Source organism: Polypterus senegalus, chromosome 2, assembly GCF_016835505.1.
Source record: "Polypterus senegalus isolate Bchr_013 chromosome 2, ASM1683550v1, whole genome shotgun sequence".
Lineage (NCBI taxonomy): Eukaryota > Metazoa > Chordata > Cladistia > Polypteriformes > Polypteridae > Polypterus > Polypterus senegalus.
Genome location: NC_053155.1, coordinates 178,740,314 through 178,764,783, shown reverse-complemented (window position 1 = coordinate 178,764,783; position 24,470 = coordinate 178,740,314). Strand labels below are relative to the sequence as shown.

The following is a 24,470-nucleotide window of genomic DNA, read 5'->3' as shown; positions in this document are numbered from 1 at the left end:
GCTTTGAAAGACGGCGTTAGCCGCGGAGCTCAGCTCAGAGCGAAATAAGATGAATGGGAGGGAGATGATGGCGTGACTCCCCACCCGCCTTAACTGTCAATCCCCACAAACACAGTCTCGGAATTTGCATAAGCACACCCCTTCACCTACAATTTTAACTTAGTTACAAAGTGATCAAAACTCGTTTATATCCTCGTCCTCTCATTAAACTTGTATCCCGCATTACCTGTGGGCATGTGAAACGCCAGCGGTAGCCTGTCTATGAACTTAATTTAAAGTTTAGGGTTACACCTTGCTTTCTTTCCGAGGTAGCAGCACTCATGAATATGGTAGTATGTGTCACTCGCTCGCTTCTTATTGTTTCGCTGCCTTCTCAATTATATAATGCATGTTTTCTTAAGCGCTTTTGGAGGTCTTCCTGGTTTTCTACGCACTGCGTTGACAGTCAGTTCACGTGATTACGTGGGAGGCGTGATGATGTCATACGAAACGCCCCCACGTCTTTCCAGCTCAACTTTATTACAGTTAATGGAGAAAAATACCTTCCAGTTATGACCATTAGGTGTTGAATTTCGAAGTGAATCCTGCCCAACTTTTGTAAGTAAGCTGTAAGGAATGAGCCTGCCAAATTTCAGCCTTCTACCTACACGGAAGTTGGAGAATTAGTGAGTGAGTGAGTTATATATATATATATATATATATATATATATATATATATATATATATATATATGACAGCAACACTCATCACTCACAACCGTGACAAAACAATTACATTTACAATCATGTTATGTTATTTTCAAAATGTTTCCTTTTCTTTTTCATTGCTTCTTTAACACACTACTTCTCTGCTGCGAAGCGCGGGTATTTTGCTAGTGTATAATAAGAGAAGAGGAAAAAAAATGGCTAATTTATTGAGATCAGTGTTATCGTAAGTTGTCACTGTTTATGAATCTGGTTGTAGCAAAAACCTGAAGCCACAGTGGGCCCTCAGGACCGACTTTGAGAACCCCTACTCTAAAGCATCAACTGTTTTTGTTTTATTTAGTTGATATTGGTGTAAGTAAAGGTTTTTTAATCATCAAAAATTTTAAAAGAAAACATTTATAAGAGTTGTACTGGCTTATCTTTAGTCATTTGCAGCTCCTTTATTACAATTACAACAAACGAGTAGTAAACATTTATTTTCGGCTATGAAATTTAGGTGTGATGATGCCAAAAACCCCATATTTATTTAAAAAAAAACTGGTTAAGGAATGGTTCTCGCTAGTGATTTGAAAGGCCCTATGGAGGCCAAATATAAAAACAAGTTATAGAAAAGTACAGGAATGCCTGCCCAGAAAGAAGTTTTTTTATTTTGCACCTTTTCTCATTAATAATAAATATGTTTTAGAATCTTTAGGAAAGTATATGCAGATTGCAAAATATGGAGTACCTTTTAAATTTTTTTTTCTTAAGAATAGTTGAAAATTAATTATATGATGAAATATTTAAATAAATCCTGAATCATCTTTCAAGTTTGCCTTTTTACAGCCCCAAGAATTTAGTGCTTCATGCACAGATAAAATAATTTACCATTATAATCTGATTAGGCAGACTATATTTAATCGTTTGGGATGCTTGTAAATATTCCAGATTTTCAAAATTAGCATTTTCATTGGGTTCAGAAATCATTTGTTGTATAAATGGAGCAAGGTGACCATCTCTCATTGCTGGCTGGTGAAGAATTTGCAGAGCTTTCCAGTAATACTTAAATTTTAAAAGAAATGCTTAAATGTGTTTGGCTGGGAATTTACGCTGAAATCCTAGTACTCTTATTTGGCAATGACACCTCTTCTATAATTTTCACCACATTTTATGTGGATCAGCATTTTCAGCATTGTCTCTAATAAAAATGAAATACCGCTTGTGTCTTAACAATGTCAAAGTTGCCATGAGACTTGTGTGGACAAAAATTAAGCCAATATTTTTTGTCAAAATAAGCAAGTTCATTCATCTCATTAAATGCCTTTTATATTAATATTTTTTATTGGTTCAGTAATTGTTTGTTGTTATTATTTTTGCACAGATTAAAAAAAAAGTCAGTACCACCATTAAATACTTCCAGTAATGCTATTTCTCACTTTAATTTAAAATGGGGATTTTTTTAAGAGCCAATGCAGATCACCAATCTCATGTTACTTGATCAGCTGATTCTGATAATGATTTTTTCTTTATCCCTTTAAAAAGCATTTTACACTAAACTCCTACTTAAACAGACACAGAAGCATATATATATATATATATATATATATTGTGAACGGCACCCGGGCACAGACAGGCGGACATGTTGTTTAAAACCACCACACGTTTATTAAACACAATATTTACAATAATAATAATGGTCACAAAGACCCAGTCCAATGGTCACACAGACCTTAATCACGTGCACAAACCCCAAATGACACTCAGTCCTGGCCACAATGCCTTCTTCTCGGGCCACCTCCACAACTCCTCTTGCCTCGTCCTTCTTCCACCCGACTCTAGCCCCGAATGAATGGAGACGGCCCCTTTTATAGATGACCCGGATGAGCACCTGGTGTTCCCGGCATTCCTTCTCTGACCACGCCCCAGCGTGGCGGAAGTGTCGGCTGTCCTCCCGGCTGCTCTCCGGGCATCCTCCAAAGTCTTCCCCCCAGCACTTCCTGGTGTGGCGGGAGTGCTGGGGAAACAAGTCCCCAAGGCATTGGGGCGCCTCCTGGCTGTGACCACGGGCTCCTACAGGGAAGGGCTTCCATGCCCTTGACCCGTGGCCCCCAAAGCAACCGGAAGGCAACCCCACGTGATCCAGGCAGGGCTCTGACCCTCTTCCGGTCCCTCCTGGCGTCCCGGCCGGGTCATGGCCCCTGGCATCCTGACTATATATATATATATATATATATATATATATATATATATATATATATATATATATATATATATATATATATATATATATAGAGAGAGAGAGAGATAATCTCTATGTGTCTATATGTGTGTGTATAGCTGTGGTGACTGAGTGCAAGGGAAAAAAAATGTAGTCTATAAGTTATTAAACAGTAAAACATTAACGCTTTTAAGAAGTAAAGATACATTGAGCACTACTGGAGTGGTTTCGGGTAAACTACATTTTAAAGATGGTATAATACAACAGGTAAGTAGTACTGACAGCAGCTAAAATGTATATGGATCATCTCTCGGTAGTAGATCCCTTTTGAAAGGTGCAATACGACGGCTGTGGTATAGAAATCATATTTTCTATGTGAACGTCCAAATTTCTGCCTCTGGTAATGTGCCTTACCGGCATCACCAGCAATTAAAGAAAATTAGTTTTGTGTCCTCTGCAGTGTTAATAGTATACATGCAACGCCGGCTGCTTGACTTTAATAGTATTTTTCCAGGGCAAGAGATGCTGCTTTTTGCAGACACGTTCACGTTATCAAAAGTCTCTGCGCTCTTTGGAGGTATATATATATATATATATATATATATATATATATATATATATATATATATATATATATATATATATATATATATATATATATATATATATATATATATATATAACTGATCAACCATTGGCCTCGCTCACTGAGTGCAAGTGAAAAAAATAAAATGTATTCTATAAGTTATTAAAAGTAAAACATTAACGTTTCGTTCAGTTTCTTGCTACAGCAATTTTAACTCTGTTACAGTTTTGGCCGGTTAATCCGACGCCTACCTGTTTCCGTGTAGAAAAATTATTTCTAAGGCATGTACTCTATCTCTTTGACATTCCTGAAGAAACCATATCCACAAGGCTTCATCCACGATTTTTCACACGTTTTTTTTTTTCCTTTTACAACGACTGGACAGTGTGGTGTAGCGGGTCCATAGCTCAAGTCAAAAAGGCCACTTTTTAAATAATCGGTGCACTCATGGCTTAGCGAGGGGGCCTGGTATGTGTGGCCGATCGGTTCACCAACCACAGAGCTGGATTGACTGGTATTGAAGACGACTCCCCATCGAAAGGCAGCGGCAGTCGTGGAGGCTTTGGGCTGGTTTAGCCCCAGTGTGAGCTCCCTGCCCGCTGGGGAAAGAACCCAAGTCTCAGTCCGCATGAGGTCCGACCTAGCCAGGGATCGGAGGGCCACCGGACCAGTGTGGATGGCAGCTGCATGTGCAGGAAGGGCGACTCCCCTGTTGTGAAACTCGATGGTAGAAGCAGGGGAGCCGCCAGGTAGAAAGAAGACACCGTGCTTTGGATTTTAAGAGACTGCTTCCAGCCATTGTTATAACCTCGTTTGCGATGTTTTTAAAGGACTTGTTTTTTTAGTAATGGATTTTAACCTCCACTAATTCACTTGTTTTAATGGATTATTTATTTAAAGAAGACTTTTGATACATTGCACTTATATAATTTGAACACTGTTTTGTTGTTTGCTGGTTTTACAATACCTGTCACCTTCCAGGTAAAAAGGAAGTGCATACATATAAAGAAGAACTCAGGATAAAAACAAAAAATCTATTTTATTTTAACAGGCCGGTTAATCCGTTATCTGGTCAATGCGAGGCCAGTTAAGAGGGATTGTACTGTATCTCTCTCTATGTATCTGATATTGGCAAGTAAACACTGCTTAAATGTAAGAATCCCTGTATTTATAGGTTTTAATCATTAATTGTACTTTTAAAATATACATTTACTATGTTTATAAAGGTGTGTTTTTAGTGTACCACCTAGACATTCAGAATTCTTAATTATAAATTCTGCTTACCATTTTAATTATGTAGTACATTTATTACCAAAACTTGCTGTATGGCACACAGCGACAAATACTAAATTCAGTACAAATACTAAAACAAGCTGCAAATGTATCAAATGTTCATAAGTTGTTTATCAAGAAGACACAAGACTAACATGCTTAAAAGGTTTATAAGTAAAAGATAAATTTTGCTGTTAAACTAACAAGCATAATTTTTACAAAGCGACAATTGCCAATTCACTTTTACCTTTTCTTTTTCCAGTTGAAAATGTAACTTAACACAAGGTCGCCATCCAAACTGAAATGGTATCCGTTTTAATTCCAGAATAAAATAAAAAGGTCTGAGTGCAATTAGCTTTTCTTGCTGTTTGTCAATTTGCACAGGACAACTTCTCCAATTCCCTTCTCTTTTTATTCCTCCACTTTCTTTAATATAAAGGCTAAGCTGTCTGCTAAAAAATCCTCCACTGCTGATTGTTTATACTACAGGAAGTATGCTACAAAAATAAAAATAAATAAATAAATAAGCTGGATCAACTGCAATAATCCCTCCCATAAAGGATCACTGCAACCAAATTACCGTTAAGCTTGGAAAAGCAGGGGCTGAAAAGATTGACTTTTTTGATAAGTCAATTTACTGATAGTCTTTTTAGTGAAAATCAGCTGATCGATGGGAGCATGCCTGCTCTAAAATACAGCTTGGCAAACCCCTGTAATACCGGAGGTCAGTGAACATTTGGTCCTATGGAAAGAGGTAGTGAGTGAAAAAGTTTAAGAAGCACTAGTCCTTGTAAAAAACTTTATAATCACTGCTGCCTACTTTTTTGTTTTTCAGGTTGTTGAAGAATATGCAGGAAGGTGGCAAGTCCCTTTGCCCCAGCTCCAGGTGCTGCGGACTGCTCTGTGTTGCTTTACCAAGGGCATTGCTTCCTTCCCAGCTGAAAGTGAGCAAATACAATATGTCTTGAGTAGCCTAGCATTGTAAGTACTACTGGTTTTTTTTTTTTGTTTTTTTTCTCCATTTTTAGAACACATTTCAGTGGGTGGTGGGAGCTTTGATGTATTGTTTCTATAGACTCGTCTACAACTGAAAAGCTGCTGCATTAGTGGTCATGCACCATCTGAAGACAATAAAATCAAACAGTCAAATTCTGTGATTTCTGTCTCTGCTTTGAGCGTGTTGCTTTTCCTGCTACAGAACACATACTAGTTAGTGATCTATTTACAAAAAAGATGTTGGGTTTGGTGCTAAAAATGGTGGTGTTTAAAAAATGTGAACTTGAAAACTACAATGACCTGCTTTTCTTTCCTTCAGATTTGAACCCTTATAAGCACTGTAAATCCTTTGTCAGAAATAGTATTTTTTTTTTTTTTTTTGGTTGTGTATAGTACAATTAGTGGAACTTGACCCGGACACAGACAGGCAGACACATTTAAATCACCACACACACGTTTATTTACAAGGTGCTCCATATTTACAAAAGTGCTCATAGTCCCCAAAGTCCTGTCGTAGTGACTGTACTGCAAAGTCATGAGACATCCATCTAGTGTCACTGGCCATTTTCAGCTTAATCTGGGGAATGTTCAGAATATTTTGAATTTTCGTTAAACCAGCCATCCTAACTGAAGAATTTTGGAAAAAATAGAACAGCTGCCTTAAGATGTCATTCAGTTTTGTTAAATAAGGTACAGCAGCTGCTGCTTGGGCACTTGCAAGGGCCAGTCGGTGGATTACACAGTGGCAGTTGACCAAGAGTCCAGATGTTTTTACTTTAACACTAGAATTACCAGAGCCTACGAAAAAACTCGTAATTCCATCCCACCTTAAACTACTTCTTAAATCCCTTCACACCTCTCCGCCAGCATCCTTTGTCTTCTAAATGTGCTGATAAAGGGAAGCTTGGAGCAGCCGGCTATTCCATCCCCCCACCAATTTAGAACGTACACGAACTTCTCTCAGCTCAGGCCTTGATTGAGTATCTGGGAGTGAAGTGGAGTTTTAGAGTGGAAATAATAGATCGTTATTTGGAACACACGCATTTCATGTCTGTTCAGTTTCTACAGTAATCTGTGTCAACACATTGTTAAAACAGAAACGTTTTTTATATTCTAGTAGTAGATGACAAAATGTAGGCAATAGTGTATGAAGCCTGAAGTCCAAATAGCAAAGAAACATTTTCACAAGAATAACACAATTGCGCTTTTATTCAAAAATATAACTGCAGAAACAAAAAGCCGCCTTAACATGCGACATTCACACCAGTTTATTGTATCTTCCTACGTGGTTCAATACACTCAGCCCCCGCTTAGGAATGAAGAGGTCATGAGTTCGAACCTGCGTCCCTCCGTTTTGAGAAGTAAACTGCTCTTAGTCTTACTGTTTTAGAATAAAAGCATACATTTGATTTCAGTCTGTAATTGTAAAGGTTAGCTTTTTTTTTTTTTTAAATTCACTTTTCATTCTCTCAGTCGCGTTCAGAATCAATCCATACAACCCCATCTGACACGGCTGTTTTCACTAAAGACGCGCTATAGCTCTGCAGTGTACCACAATGCATACTAACCCCAAACATCCCTATCCCCCTTATCCACCCACCCCCGTTCTGACACACAAACGCTGGCGAAGCTGCCTTCTTCGTATCTCACCATCACTTGCTTTTCTTTTTATTCAGTTTTATTGAGTGTTCCTGCCAGTCCCCGCATGTTGCTGTATGCTGTTTCTTTTGTACTCCAGGACATGCAGAGGAAAGAATGGTAAAGACCAGTAACTTCGGCGCTATATGCAATCATCAGACACTCCCCATCTGCCCGTGTCGCTCAAACACAGGAACATATATTGGTGTAAAAGTATAACAAAAGTGCACTTTTATTCAAGTGCACTTTTTCCATGCCTTTTCCTGTAAGAAGCAATGTACACACTTCTCTCTATGCTGTGGTTTCTATTACACACCTGAAAGAAAGAGACAATATATGTGAAAATATAATCGCACTAATGCAATATTATTTGAAAACAAACAGCGTCAGATCGGGTGTGAATTTATGCAGGAACTGGAAATTCTCTGATGCGGACCTTCCCCAGGGAAGAAAGTACAGTGTCAGGTGCTCATTCAGTGTAATAGAAACCATAGCACAGAGAGGTGTGTACACGGCAACAAGTACACATGTCGTAAATGTAGGAAGGACGGTCCTTGGGTGTGTGGGAACTGTTAATATTTGAATGTGATGATTTTATATAGCACGGAATGAAAATCAGCACTTCTTAGCATTGCACCATGCAAGCTGTCGATCAATCGCCTACTGTAACTTGCTTTCTTTTTTCTTCGGTTATACAGGTAGTTTTGAATAAAAGTGCACTTGTTTTGTTTGCGAAATGAAGTGTCTGCGTGCACTTTTCGTGGCATTACACGTGTATTTTTGAGCATGCTCAAACAGAACATAAGTATTGAAAAGTATAACAAAACAACGGGCAGATGGGGAGTGTCTGATGATTGCATATAGCCGAACTTACTGCTCTTTACTATTCTCTCCTCTGCGTGCCCTGGAGTACAAAAGAAACAGAATACAGACGCTATAGCTCTGCATTGTACCACGATGCATACTAACGCACCCCGGTTCTGACACACAGACGCTGGCGAAGCTGCCTTCTTCGTATCTCACCGTCACTTGATTTTCTTTTTATTCAGTTTTATTGAGTGTTCCTGCCAGTCCCCGCATGTTGCTGTATGCTGGATATTTTCACATGTATTGTCTCTTTCTTTCAGGTGTGTAATAGAAACCACAGCATAGAGAGAAGTGTGTACATTGCTTCTTACAGGAAAAGGCGATGGAAAAAGTGCACTTGAATAAAAGTGCACTTTTGTTATACTTTTACACCAATATATGTTCCTGTGTTTGAATGACACGGGCAGATGGGGAGTGTCTGATGATTGCATATAGCGCCGAAGTTACTGGTCTTTACCATTCTTTCCTCTGCATGTCCTGGAGTACAAAAGAAACAGCATACAGCAACATGCGGGGACTGGCAGGAACACTCAATAAAACTGAATAAAAAGAAAAGCAAGTGATGGTGAGATAAGAAGGCAGCAGCCAGCGCTTGTGTGTCAGAACCCTGGGGGGGGGAAGGTTGTGTTTGGGGTTAGTATGCATCGTGGTACACTGCAGAGCTATAGCGCGTCTTTAGTGAAAACAGCCGTGTCAGATGGGGTTGTATGGATTGATTCTGAACGCGACTGAGAGAATGAAAAGTGAATTTAAAAAAAAAAAAAGCTAACCTTTACAATTACAGACTGAAATCAAATGTATGCTTTTATTCTAAAACAGTAAGACTAAGAGCAGTTTACTTCTCAAAACGGAGGGGTGCAGGATCGAACTCATAACCTCTTGGTTCCCAAGCGGGGGCTGAGTCTATTTAACCACGGAGGAAGTTACTGGAAGTTGCTGTCAATGTCACATGTTAAGGCGGCTTTTTGTTTCTGCAGTTATATTTTTGAATAAAAGTGCAATTGTGTTATTCTTGTGAAAATGTTTCTTTGCTATTTGGACTTCAGGCTTCATACATTATATAGTTTATGCCTACATTTTGTCATCTACTACTAGAATATAAAAAAACGTTTCTGTTTTAACAATGTGTTGACACAGATTACTGTAGAAACGGAACAGACATGAAATGCGTGTGTTCCAAACAACGATCTATTATTTCCACTCTAAAACTCCACTTCACTCCCAGATACTCAATCAAGGCATGAGCTGAGAGAAGTTCGTGCACGTTCTAAATTGGTGGGGGGATGGAATAGCCGGCTGCTCCTAGCTTCTCTTTATCAGCACATTTAGAAGACAAAGGACGCTGGCGGAGAGGTGTGAAGGGATTTAAGAAGCAGTTTAAGGTGGGACGGAATTACGAGTTTTTTCGTAGGCTCTGGTAATTCTAGTGTTAAGCAGTTTTGCCACAAGTTTGTTTCCCAATCATAACAGCCGCTCCATCTGACCCTAGTCCAACCAGATTAGCAGTTTCAAAGCCTAGAGTGTCCATAGTCTCACTCAGTATGTTGGTTATAGTCTCCGCTTTACCATCAATCATATTGTGGGTTGATACAAAACTAATTCTGACCGCTTTAGTTACCTGGCAAACATATTTAAGGTAAATAATTTGATTAATTGTTTTACAACAGAGATTTCTGGTTTCATCACACAGAATACTGAAAAAATTTTCAGCGTATATATTTTTCAGAATGTCAGATTTTATTTTTAATGCTAAGACATCCAGCAGCTCTTGCGTTATTCTTTCATAGGGGTAATGTGCATTTTTACCAACATTGAGATGTTGTAAATAGGAACAACCCCCATTTCTTTACAGTGTTCCAACAGCTTTTCAAACAACATTTTATGTGGCAACTCATTTTTTGCCATCCAATGCATGGTTTTTAAAGCTCCCACAAAGGCATCTCTCTGTAAGTTATTTAACATAGATACAAATCTTTCAATTTGACCCATTCCAGTTTGATCTATTACACACTTTCCTAAAAGGTCAGCAGAAGACTCAATGTGCATTTTACTTTTTTCATGGTCCAGCAAGCTTTCTTTTCGAATTCTTGTGCATGGCACGTTTACCCAAGGTAACTCCCTTCTTGGGGGATGTTTGAATATTTCGTGCACAATGAGCACCACATACCATTTTCTTTGACTGTTAGTCAATCAAAATCTTTAAACCATTGTTTTGTTTATGCCGGATAAGCGGTGCTTAGATTTATCAATTGGCAAAGTGCTGAAGAGATTTCTCCTCATGGACCAGCCTCTGCAATGTCTTTGTCTGAAATCGCCACATGAGGAGTTGACGCTGCACCTTCATTAGTTTGTGGGTCTCTTTTCTGAAATAAATGAGCAGTGTTTTCTGAACACTTTTTTTGCTCATGTTAGTAAAACATTTGGGAAAAAATTTTAAGTACCTATGAATAAGACTTTTGAGTAGGAAAGTGAGAGCCTGTTGGATAGTGCTGCTACCTCGTACTAAAGGGTCCCCAGGTGTACGTTCAGCGTAGAGAACTTTATGGCAGGTGTGACGAAGATCCAAAAAAACTTGATGTATGAATGGGTATCGCACAGGTTTAACTTAAATATTTTGTGCGCGATATCATGGTCAGAGACTCGAACACAGAATTCAATGGATGTTCTTCTGAGCGGGCTTTCTTTATTGAATGCGGGCTGTCTCTATCTGACGTACCAAAACCCCAATTCCTATCCTTCCTTTTTCTTTCTCCACATAACAAATCACCACACGATAACACAATGCATTTCATGCACTACATAATCTATGACAGGGTTTGAGAAAATCTAGTAAATTAAATACTCATTTTAAGAAAAAGTTTAGTTTATGATGTTCTTATTTAATGACAAACTACGAGAATAAAGTCGACATGTCAACGTTAATCTCAAGATAAATGGAAAGAATAAAGTTGAAATGTTGACTTTATTCTTCACATAAGCTTAGCAGCACTATACAGACTGCATTGACACTGATAACAGAGACGTCACTTCCTGACGCCCTTTTTCTGTTATCTGACAGGCTGGTTCCACTAGACTTTTTTTTTTAGCAGTCCTCCTCTCGTCCGCCCACCTCCACATCCTCTTTGCTTGTGAAGTGCCGCTCCGCTTCCGCTATTCGCATGTACAGCCTCCTCTCGCCCGCCCACCTCTTCATACTCCTTGCTACTGTAATTAAACTGCTCCGCCTCCACTATTACCATGTACACCCCCCTCTCGAAAGCCCACCTCCCCATACTCTTTGCTTGTGAACTCCGCTCCGCCTCGTCCCTACTATTAGCTTTAGCACCGAGTGATTGGCAAAATCCGTCCCTCACCTCTCCCCTCACCACTTGTGATCCTGCTTCTAAAATATTTGCCCACCCACCCGCTCATCCCTTGCCATCTCTGCCGATCATTAAATCTGCGGCTGATGTCATGCGAGATGACAGCCGGGCACCCAACTAAATTAGACACTAGGGAGAACACCAGTCAGTTAATGGCTTCTAGCACAGCAGGCTTAGCTGAAACATGTTTTCCACTTCCCTGACAAATGACAATAGGTAGCTGAAAGCAAAAAGTTCTTCAGTGCAAATACGTAACATTGACTGTCTTTAAAGGGAACTGAAATACAGTCTGTGCATCATCATCCTCTTTAATAAAACCCCTGTGTACGTCCAGGTGTCCGTGTGTGTGTGTCTTTTGGTGAAGTGCTCATGCGTGAGGCTCGGTGCGACACGCACGACCGGCATCGTGGACGCACACACACTGGAAGCTGAGCACACAGTGAATGGCGTAGCCGCGGCCGCGCATGATAAGCAAATAAAGGACATCATTGCTGGGAAGACCATGGACGCACAAACACTGGAAGCTGGGCACACAGTGAATGGTGTAGCTGCGGCCACACATGATAAGCAAATAAAGGACAGCATTGCTGGGGAGAGTGCTGATTGGGTAGTCGCGGCCGCACACATAAAATCCATTGCTGGGGAGACGCCACGCATACTGCCCCATACATGTTTACTAACTATCTATCTACTAACAACATGCCACCCAAAAAAAAAGGGCACGTCAAGTAGGACAAAAGACACAGACACTCAAATCGTATATAAGCAACATCTCCTGGAAGAACGGTCAGCTCAGCAAGTAAACCTCAACAAAAGAAAGGCTGAAAGACAAAGAAAAATACAAGCAAATAGATCAATTGTAAAAACGAAAATGAGCGTCAGAATATTCCCCGTATTGATTTGGCTCTATCCTCTACTAATTTACCCTTTACCATAAGAAGGCGACAATTTCCAGTTATATTAGCCTTTGCCGTAACAATTAATAAAGCTCAAGGGCAAACCTTAGAAAAAGTTGCCATTTACTTGCCAGAACCAGTATTCAGCCACGGTCAGTTATATGTTGCATTATCAAGAGTTAGAAGTTTTACAGATGTTGTTGTCAACGTTGTAGATGGTCCTGAACAAGAGTGTTTACAAAAAATGTTGTCTATAATGAAATTTTATTGAAAAATTTCCAGAGGTAAAAAAAAATAACATTTTCCTAAATATCTTCTTCAGATATTGTGTATTACAGATTGTTATAAAGTTTTACACTAAGGCAATATTAATTATACTTACTGTATTGTCATATACGTTTGTATTTTATTTTTAATATTTTACTTTAGGCTTCTTGCAAAAATATTTTTAACAAAAAAGTTAAGACAACAAATAGAATGAGGTCAAGGTCCCTTGCCATTTAATATAGACTGTTCCTAATAATGTTTATGCAATGCTGTTCTAGCACCCGTTGTTGTAACGGGCTTAATGTGTAGTATTTTAGAATTTTTGAAGTGTAATATATTTTCATGTCAATGCACATTATAATAACATCTCAGTAAATTGTATTATTATGCACGTATGTTGTAATGTAGTTGGTTTGGCTGCAATTCTCTACTTGATTAAGGGTAATGCCATTTCCCAGTTTCTCTGAAGTGTTGCGTACATATGGGTTAGAGTTGCATTAAATATGTGCATATTCCCCCATCATGTTTTCTTTTATAAATCCCAGTGAAATTTTATAAAGCCAGTGAAATCTCAATTTTTCTTACAAAAGAAGAAAAAGTTAACAGCATGAACTGGCCATACAAATGAGAACTGCTAGCAGGAATGAGTGAAGTGTATGAGCAGTTAACATGAACCAATGAGTGAAAGGAGGAAGCTATTCAGAGCGGGAGGGTGGTGGTGAATTTGAGACAGGAGTGTAGTTGTGTGGTTGAGTGTTGTTTCACCAAAACGTTGGAGAGAAAGAAACAGAAGAGTAAGTGGTGGCTTCCTGATGAGAGAGAAAAGGCTGAAAGCGATGTTATGAGAGGATGGATGGGGAAAGAGACTGTGTTTCCTAGCAGCAGCTGGCGCAGCTTGGTTAAGGTGTTTCTCACAGCCAGAACAGTGTGACTACATAATCCAATAAGCCATTTCTGTCCTACACCATCCTTTATTTTCTGTTTTGAACCTTCTTCCCTTTTTCATTATGTGGCTCATGTGTTTGTCCTTCCTTTGACTGTGAATAAGTCATTTATATACTTTTTTAATACTTTGAGTATTTGAGCCACAGCAGTACTGTTACTCAGTTCAAGCATCTATTTCAGCAGTTTCACCTTTATATAAAATATTTTTGCATGTTATCTCCATTGTCATGTAGTAAGCATCATTTGCAAACTGAATCTCTAGCATTTTTGCAGCATTTACAAACTTTTCTGATTTCTGTTAACTTTCTTTACCTGATATAATTTTAATTTTTCCTCAGTTAATTTAAACCAATACTCCAACCAAAAGTGTTTTTTAATGTAGTTTATAGTGATGGCTGAGAAAATGTTTTATTAAGTTTTCATGCAAATCATGGAAAAAAAAAAGTTTTAGTCAGTTACTATGTGTGCTGTCTGTTGAAGATGATTCTGTGCTTGCTGATTTGTTCTTAGTATGTATTTATGGTTACAAGACTGACTTTCGGATGTAGCGGTGTTGCAGTGTACCTCAGAGCTGCAGACTCCATTGCAGTGGACCAAGACTAAGTGCAGTTGCAGCGTGTTTCTTGGATTTGGAGAAGGGGAACAAAGTTTCATATTAGCTTAGACCACCTTTGTAAGCTGGTTTAACGGACTTAGTACAGTGGGAATGTTACAAAATGTATTCTGAATGCATTGGGCAGATTATTACAAACATGAAAAAGCACTATTGCCATTAAAAATTTGGAAAATATATTTTATGTTAATATTTAGAATGAATTATAGCATGATATTGAATCAAATATTTTTTACCTCAAATAGAAAAATACGGATGAACGTACAGTTAACCATTAATTTTCAACAGTTTTTGAAATGGAAAGAAATAAATGCCTTTGGTTTCTTGGTCCTCTTCGTGAAGCCTTGCAATTTTACTTGCCTGTATTGTTCGGAAAGTGTGCACTGGAAGATGCTGGCATTTCTTTCTGTGCTGTATTAGACATCGGAGTGTTATAAAGATATCTTTGTGCGTGTCTGCTAGCTCTGCAGTCTCTCTCAACGTGCATTATGTAGAGCTTGTGCTTTGCTGTGAAGATTGTAATGCAGTTACTGTACACATTTTTTATAAATACTGTCAAGCCCCCTAATAAGCAATTTTAAATACTTTGCTTTCTATTGGATTTGTTTGGTTATAGGAGAAGCTGGGAACATAGTTGGGAAATGAGTTACAATGAGAGAATTACACATCAGATACTTGGTAGCAGATACTTTTCATAAAGTGATTTAAGCGTCTTGTGAAAAATCGGAAGATACTAAGAAATCTTTACCTGGTATAGCTTTTGAAATAAAGACTCTCTTTTTTTAACTTCAGAGTTGCCAATAGATTGTATGTCCTCTCTAATCTGTCTTCATTGTGCTCTGTTAACATTCATCTGCTAATGTAAAAGTGTATGTTTACCGTAATTGTGTTTTCATAATTTGTTTCTGTAATATTATTAAAGTTTATGTACCATAATGTTTTTTTCCCTTTTTTCTTTATCATATTTTTTCAAAACATTTTGAAAGACTAATATGTTCTAATAGAATGGTTATTTTCTTTCCTGTATTTGTTCTGCTGTGTGCTTTCATGCATCTTCTGAAGTTGTTTACCATTCGTTTTCCATCTTAAAGGTTATAACACAAGTTTCTGATATTTTTCTACAGGAGTTTTTTTGAACTTCTACTTTTCTTTGGAAAGGATGAGTTCATTGAGGATCCTTTGAAGGATATTCTTGAATCCTTTCAGGTAGAATAACTAGTTTGACTAGTTGGACAATCTTTTATTCTATCAAATTATTGTTTGGTAACTGTACTGAATAATACGTTCTTTTAAAACAATATTGTTTAAACAATATATTTGTGACATTATAGAACTATTTATGTTTTAACTGGAAGTGAATGTTTTGTACTTTTTATTGAAAAAAATTGCCTTCTATCTCTCCTGGTTCCTGCATATTACTAATGACTATATATTTTTCTCTTGACAATTCATCTTTTTTTTTTAACTAAAAACGTCTTATGGACTCAAATGTAGAACATTAGAATTACTGCCCACTCATTTTAGACCCATTATTTTCCTTGGTAATCTGAAGCTTTCACTTGTTTTAGCCAAGAGTTTTTTATTATTAAGTTTTGAAACTATATGGACCTATAAACCTATATTTTTCAATATACAGTGCCCTCCACAATGTTTGGGACAAAGACACATTTTTATTCGATTTACCTCTGAGCACCATAGTTTAAAATTAAAAATCAAACAATTTAGACATGATTAAAGTTCACATTACAGACTTTAATTAATGGGTATTTGCACACATGTTGGCAACTGCTTGCAGCAATGGTAACATCTTTTCTTCATGGTCCATTTATTTCAGGGCATCATAATGTGTGGGACATAGCATAGGTATATTAAAACAGTCATATTTAGTACTTTGTTACATATCCCTTGCATAACATGACTTCTTGAAGGCTGTGATTTTTAAACATCACCAGGGGCCTCATGCATAACGCTGTGCGTAGAACTCACACTATAACATGGCATAATCTCAAAGTGAAAATGTTTGTATGCACAAAGTCCAGATGCATAAATCTGTGTTAACGCCAACTTCCACGCTCTTCCACTACTTAAATCCCGGTCAGTGTGAAAAGTAACGCACGTGCTCGCACCTGCTGTCCCACTCCAACTCCTCCCAGAATTATGCCTCTTTGAATATGCAAATCAATATAAATAGCCCTTAAGCTCACTCTTCTGTGAAAAGATAATGGCAAAAGCATGGGGGAACATAGAAGAATTTCAGTGAATACCAAGTGGAGGCAAGGAAAATCTTACTATTTGTTGGTTTAAACAGTGGTATAAACAACAAAAGGAAGTTGATCGAGTAACATACAGTGTTGGAGAAACTCTAAAACTCAAGTTCACAAAGTCGCACAGTGCCTCAAATAAAAAAGAAGTTGTCAGATATCAAAGTCGCTGTGAAAAGGCAAGTCGTAGCCCACTGTCTGAGTGTCATATGAAAGCTTATTAGGGTCGTGAAGAAAAAAAAAAAAATAGGGTGAAAAAGCCCGAAATGTCAACTTTAATCTCAAAATTTCCACATTAATCACAGTTTATTTTGTCATTAGAGTAGAACATCATAAATTTCATCTTAAAATCTATAAAGTGGCTCACGTAGTGCAATATTATAACTGTAGTGCAAGTTTACAGTGAGGTAATTGTTCTTAATAAGTATATACAGTTCTACAAGGAGGACTTGATGGGCTGATTGATTGCGTTTATGGTTCTTGGCATGAAACTGTTTCTGAACCATGAGGTCAGTACAGGAGAGGCTCTGAAACGTTTGACGTATGAGAGCAGTTCAATAGACAGCATGGCTGAGGCAGTGTGTGCTAGATGCTGTATACCAATAATTCTCTTTCCAGTCAGCTGCTGTACAGCTGTGATTCCCCACTCGGATACAGTGATATAAATACTCCGAGTAGTGCAGTGAGAGTAATATTGAAAAAGATGATCCGCTGTGGCAACGCCTAATGGGAGCAGCTGAAAGAAGATGGTGCAGTGAGAGTAGTAACGCTAAAGCAGCTATTGTATTTAGACTAGTTTAACCATTCTGTGGACCATTATATTGTTACAGGTTAATTTACAATCAGATGCATTAAACTAATAAAAAATATGCGGTTAATTTCAGTGTATTTATAACGCTGCGTCAGGGATGTGGATCTAAAAACCACACTGGAACAGTAGCACTGCTTTGACACTGGGTGCCGCCAGTCTGTAAAATGTCAATGTCAACTTTATTTATACAGTAATCCCTCCTCAATCGCGGGGGTTACGTTCCAGAACCCCCCGCGATAGATGAAAATCTGCGAAGTAGAAACCATATGTTTGTGTAGTTATTTTTATATATTTTAAGCCATTATAAACACTCCCACACTGTTAACATTATTAGAGCCCTCTAGACATGAAATAACACCCTTTAGTCAAAAGTTTAAACTGTGCTCCATGACAAGACAGAGATGACAGTTCTTTCTCACAATTAAAAGAATGCAAATAGATCTTCTCTTCAGGAGCAGAGAATTTCAGAGAGAGAGAGAGAGAGCTTGCAAAGAAAAGCAAACAATCAAAAAATCAATACGTGTGCTTTTAAGTTTGCTGCGGCAATTTTTAGAGGAGCGTCAGTATCTTCTAAGCAAACAGCCTCTGTGCAAACCGCCCCTCTGCTCACATCTCCTCCGTCAGGCGCAGAGAACGTCAGAGAGAGAGAGCGAGATTAAAGCAAACCATCAAAAAATCAATAAGTGTGCTTTTGGAAGCACAGCGATAAAGCGGCATTTCTTAGAGGTGCCTCTGTATCCACTAGGCAAACAGCTTCTGTGCAAACAGCACCTCTGCTCACAGCCCCTCCGTCAGGCGCAGAGAATGTCAGAGAGGGTGAGATACAGGCAGAGACAAGCAAACAATCAAGCTCCGTGCAGGATGCATATCTTATAGCATTGAGGAGTTTTAGTTAATATGTAATACATGCTCTGATTAGGTAGCTTCTAAGCCATCCGCCAATAGTGTCCCTTGTATGAAATCAACAGGGCAAACAAACTGAGGAAGCGTGTAGCATAAATTTAAAAGAGCCATTGTCCGCAGAAATCCGCGAACCAGCGAAAAATCCGTTATATATATTTAGATGTGCTTACATTTAAAATCCGCGATAGAGTGAAGCCGCGAAAGTCGAAGCGCGATATAGCGAGGGATTACTGTATAGCACATTTAAAACAACATAGGAATGCTGTGGCCAAAGTGCTTTACAATAATTTAATTACAGAAAAACATACAATTAACATGAATAACATAAATAGAAATAAAATAAATGAACATAAAATAATAAATAGAAGTAATGCAACATAATTACAATGAGGAAACCATCAGTATTACTGAAGGTCACGGAAAGCAAATGAACAGAAATGAGTCTTTAATCTTGTTTTGAACAGTTCAATTGTAGACGACTCCTTTATGTATTGAGGTAAAGAGTACGAGGGACAACGAGACAATTGCCCAGAAGATCTATGCACTATGGATGGCTGGTGTAAAACATACAATTCAGATAAATAGGCAGGAGCAAGCCCATGTAAAGATTTAAAAACTAGCAACAAGATTTTAAAATCAATTTGAAAACTCACACAGCCAGCCAGTGTAAAGAAGCTAATATTGGAGAAACAGAGTCATACTTTCTTGTTCCAACCAGAATGCGAGCGGTAGCATACCGGACCAACTGTAACCTGTGTATCAGGGATTTGCTAATCCCCCGAATACAGCGAGCTGCAGTAATCAAGGCGAGAAAAGATAAAAGCATGAGTAGCTTTCTCAAGATCCCTAGAAGATTAAAAAAAAGGTTTGATCTTACCTAATAGATGAAGCTGGAAAAAGCAACTTTGACTACAGAATTAACTTGTTTCTCAAAGGAGAGGTTACTGTCAAAGATAACACCTAGATTGCAGACTTGAGGTTTGCAAAAGACAGAGAAAGAGCCGAGAAGTCCTAGACCAATTTGGGCTTTAGCTGATGGACCCACTATAAGCACATCCGTTTTATTTTGAGCCAAGTAAAGAAAATTATTAGCCATCCAGGATCTTAGTTCAGAAAGACAATTGTGCAGTTGATTTATTACAGAGTTACAGATGGGAATATAAACCTGTGTATCATCAGCATAGCAGTGAAAAGAAATGTTAAATTTCCTAAAACTAGCTCCAATAGGGTGAAGGTATACAGAGAATAAGATAGGACCCAAAATGGATCCCTGAGGAATACCACATTTAAGAGGAGCAGTAGACGAAAAAGAGGAATTTAAAGTCACTGAAAAGTATCTACTAGTTAGATATGATCGGAATCAGTCAAGAGCAGCCCCTTTAAGCCCAACAAGGTGTTCAAGCCACAACATCAATATCTCATGGTCCAATGTGTCAAAGGCAGAAGTCAGGTCCAAAATGACAAGGACTGCAGCGCCACCTGAGAGTAATAATAGAAATGTCATTGAATACTTTAATTAGGGCCGTCTCAGCACCATGATAATGCCTAAAGGCAGATTGGTAGATCTCAAATAAATTATTGGAGTTAAGGTGATTAACCAATTGATTATAAATAATTCTTTCTAATATTTTAGCCAGAAATGGCAGTTGGGAAATCGGATGAAAACTGGCTAAAACTCCAGGATTTAATTCTGCCTTTTTTAGACCGGTACGCACTGCAGCATGTTTAAAAAAAAAAATGAGGGCACAACCCCCGCACTAATAGAATCATTAATAATGGCTAGTAAAGATGGGCCGAAAACATCAAAGGCTTCCACTACTAGGCGTGCTGGTACAATATCAAGAGAACTGAGAGCTGGTTTAAGGGTGTCAATAGTTTTTTTTTAACTGTGAAAGTGAGACAGGATTAAAAGATTCCAAGACAATACTATGATAAACAGTAGGAAGTTCATAGTCAGTTGGAAAAATACCACAGAAAATTTTATCAGTTTTAATGACAAAGAATGAAAGAAATTGCTCACATGACAGAACAGTTGTATTTAATCCCATCACAGGATGAGGGTGAATGGCCACATTAATTGAATTAAATAAGACCCTAGGATTCTTAGAATGACGGGAAACTAAATCAGTGAAGAAATCGTGTTTAGCTTTCTTAACTGCAACCTGGAAGTTGTAAAGAGAAGTCCTAAAATCTGTTTAGAAACAATCACACCATCTTTTTTCCAGTGCTGTTCCGCAGTTCGACAGGCGCGGCGCAGTGATTGCGTAGTTTCATTTAGCCAGGGAGCAGGGGCCTCATATATAACGCTGTGCGTAGAATTCGCACTATAACATGATGTAAGCACAAAAGCCGAAATATGCTTACACACAGAAAATTCCAGAGGCATGAATCTGTGCATACTCCAACTTCCGCGTTCTTCCGCTCCATAAATCCTGATCAGTGTGAAAACTAACGCACCGCCCCGCCCTGTCTCCTCCCAGAATTGCGCCTCTTTGAATATGCAAATCAATATAAATAGACCTTAAGCTGAGCATTCTGTGAAAAGGCAGTGGCAAAAGCCAGAGGGAAAATATAAGAATTTCAGTGAATACCAAGTGGAGGCAAAGAAAACGTACTATCTGTTGGTTTATACAGTGGTATAATCAACAAAAGGAAGTTGATCGAGTGACAGTGGTTGGAGAAACAAGCTCAAGTTCACAAAGTCGCACAGTGCCCGACATAAAAAAGAAGTAGTCGCATATTAAAGTAGCCGTGAAAAGGTGAGACGTAGCCCACCGTCCGTGTGTCATATGGAAGCTTATTAAGGTACAATGAGAAAAAAAAGCACGAATTGTTAACTTCAATCTCGAAATATCCACTTTAATCAAGTAGTTTATTTTGTCATTAAAGTAGAACATAAACTTCATCTTAAAATCATTTAATTTAGTTACGATGGGATTTGAGAAACTAGTAAAGTTGCATGTTAAATGCTTTGTTTTGTATTTGATCTTCAATGTGCTCTGTGTGTGAATCACTACGTGCTTCCATTCTTTCTCTGACAGGACACAGAATCCATTACATTTGTGATATTACAGCTCTCTGAATAATTAAAATACTGAGATGTATAGGTGATATCTTTTTCATGATGATAGGAGTTAAAGCACGTTCTTAAACAGGGGATGAAATTCGATGAAATTACTGTAGCAGTATTGTCTCTTTCAAACGTAGTATCCTCCAATTCCTGTCCTTCCTTTTCTTTCTCCAAATACCCAATCACCACACAATCAGCTCTGTAATAGACGTTAAGCAATCTGTAACCTTACAACAACGATTCTTCAAACTTTTAAGGAACATTGAAATATCTTCATAGTATATGTTTAATTATTCTATCCATCTATCCTTCCAGTGTCGCGCCGTCCTCAGCAAATATACAGAGTGATTCAGGAACAATATGTGGACTTGCTAGCGCTGCGGCATAGTGTCCTCACATGTTTAAATATTAACAATACAGATTATTTAAATGAAGTTAAAGTTGTATCTGTATAATATAATCAAAATATTTTGCTGCATTTCATCTTAAAAATGATATCGTCATCATATGTAAATACGTGCTTTATAAAGTGGCGCAGGTTGTGTGATATTATAACTGTAGTGCAAGTTTACAGTGGGGTGACTGTACTTATGAGTACAAACAGTTCTACAAGGAGCATTTGATGGAGTGCGTTTATAGTTCTTGGGATGAAACGGTTTCTGAACCGCGAGGTCTGTACAGGAAAGGCTTTGAAACGTTTTGCCGTGGCTGAGGCAGAGTGGGCTTAATGCTGCATACCGATAATTCTCTTTCCGATCAGCTGCTGCTGTGATTCCCCACTCAGATACAGTGATATAAATACTCCAAGTGGTGCAGTGAGAGTAATATGGAAAAAGATGATCCGTTGTGGCAACGCTTAACGGGAGCAGCTGAAAGAAGGAAAAAAAAAAAGGTGCAGTTAGAGTTACAACGCTAAAGCAGTTACGGTATTTGGAATACTATGGCTATTCCCTGGGCCATTATATTGTTACAGGTTAATTACAATCAGATGCATTACAGTAATAAACAATATGCAGTTAGTTTCAGTGTGTTTATAAAGCTGCGTCAGGAATGTGGTTCTAACAAATAAAGGGTAACCACACAGGAACAGTAGCACCGCTTTGACGCTGGGTGCCGCCAGTCTGCAAAACCGAGCGGAGAACTTACGTACGACAAGGTATGAGGTACCGTGGAAAAGTGCGTGGCTTTATGCCAAGTGTAGGTTTTATACATCACGATTTGAACATGGAAACGTTCTTACGCAACATTTCTGTGCATACGCACCATTTATACATGAGGCCCCAGTTCTTCACTTATTACAGCGTATCTTGAGCAGAGCAATTGAGTCTAAAACTGAGCGCAGGACTTGTGTACGCCAGAGTATGAGCTACCGTGGATATGTGCATGGCTTTACACCAAGTTTAGGTTGTATACATCGCGATTTGAGCATGGAAACACGCTTACGCAACATTTTTCTGCGTATGCACCATTTATACATGAGGCCCCAGGTACTTAATAAGTTCTCTGGTGATGGCTGCATCAGATTTGGCAGAGCATCTTCAGCTTCTGTTTGTTTCATGTGATTGTCCCTTTAAATTTTCTCTTCAGCATATGGATGGTATGCTCAATTAGATTTAAATCAGATGACTGGCTTGGCCAGTCAAGAATTCTCCATCAATATAATTATAAATTAAAGTAAGTGTTAATAATACAGTTGTGCTTGAAAGTTTGTGAACTCTTTAGAATTTTCTATATTTCTGCACAAATATGACCTAAAACATCATCAGATTTTCACTTAAGTCCTGTAAGTAGATAAAGAGAAACCAGTTAAACAAATGAGACAAAAATTTTATACTTGGTCATTTATTTATTGAGGTAAATGATTGAATATTACATATTTGTGAGTGGCAAAAGTATGTGAACCTTTAGGATTAGCAGTTAGTTTGAAGGTGAGATTAGAGTCGGTGTTTTCAATCAATGGGATGACAATCAGGTGTGAGTGGGCCCCTTGTGTTATTTAAGGAACAGGGATCTATCAAAGTCTGCTCTTCTCAGCACATGTTTGTGGAAGTGTATCATGGCACGAACAAAGGAGATTTCTGAGGACCTCAGACAAAGAGTTGTTGATGCTCATCAGGCTAGAAAAGGCTACAAAACCATCTCTAAAGAGTTTGGACTCCACCAATTCACAGTCAGACAGATTGTGTACAAATGGAGGAAATGCAAGACCACTGTTACCCTCCCCAGGAGTGGTCAACCAACAAAGATCACTCCAAGAGCAAGGCGTGTAATAGTCAGGGTGGCCACAAAGGACCCCAGGGTAACTTCTAAGCAACTGAAGGCCTCTCTCACATTGGCTAATGTTCATGTTCATGAGTCCACCATCAGGAGAACACTGAACAACAATGGTGTGCATGGCAGGGTTGCAAGGAGAAAGCCACTGCTGTCCAGAAAAAAACATTGCTGCTCGTCTGCAGTTTGCTAATAATCACGTGTACAAACCAGATACTGAAAGCAAAGGTTCACATACTTTTGCCACTCGCAAATATGTAATATTCGATCATTTTCCTTAATAAATAAATGACCAAGTATAATATTTTTGTCTCATTTGTTTAACTGGTTTCTCTTTATCTTCTTTTAGGACTTGAGTGGAAATCTGATGATGTTTTAGGCCATATTTATGCAGAAATATAGAAAATTCTAAAGAGTTCACAAACTTTCAAGCACAACTGTAGATAATCACAATGATTTTTCCAACATTATGAATAATTCAGAAATTGTACAAGTTTAAATATATTTAAAAATGGTTTTAATGTTAAAGTTATGGTTTTAAAAGGAAGTACCAATAAAACACAAAAAATAAGAACATTTGCACACAACTTAAGGTCTCTCCCGACAACTCCCATCAATTGCTAAGAGATCACTACATGTATAGGATGCAGAAAATGATAGAGAGAGACATTGAATATAACGGGCAGTTTCTTTTATGCATGTGATATAAGCAAATAAAATTTTTGTATATGTAGAACTAGGCCTGATTAGGTTTATTATTCTTTATTTATTTAGTCAAAGATTTTGTTTCTAAAATATATTTTTGTAC

The 24,470-nt window shown here is 38.2% G+C and overlaps 1 protein-coding gene across 2 annotated transcripts in view; it reads left to right on the top strand.

Moving 5' to 3' along the window:
• The window catches only part of znf654 (zinc finger protein 654), a 95,173-nt gene that overhangs the window by 27,385 nt on the left and 43,318 nt on the right, over positions 1-24,470 (top strand). For both annotated transcript variants that reach the window (XR_005632652.1, XM_039744978.1), the window contains exons 2-3: positions 5,598-5,743; positions 15,471-15,552. Coding sequence is in view for 1 of the 2 variants with exons in the window: in XM_039744978.1 (XP_039600912.1) it covers positions 5,598-5,743; positions 15,471-15,552 (228 nt within the window). In the remaining variant the exon portion in view is untranslated. The remainder of the gene's footprint in view (positions 1-5,597; positions 5,744-15,470; positions 15,553-24,470) is intronic.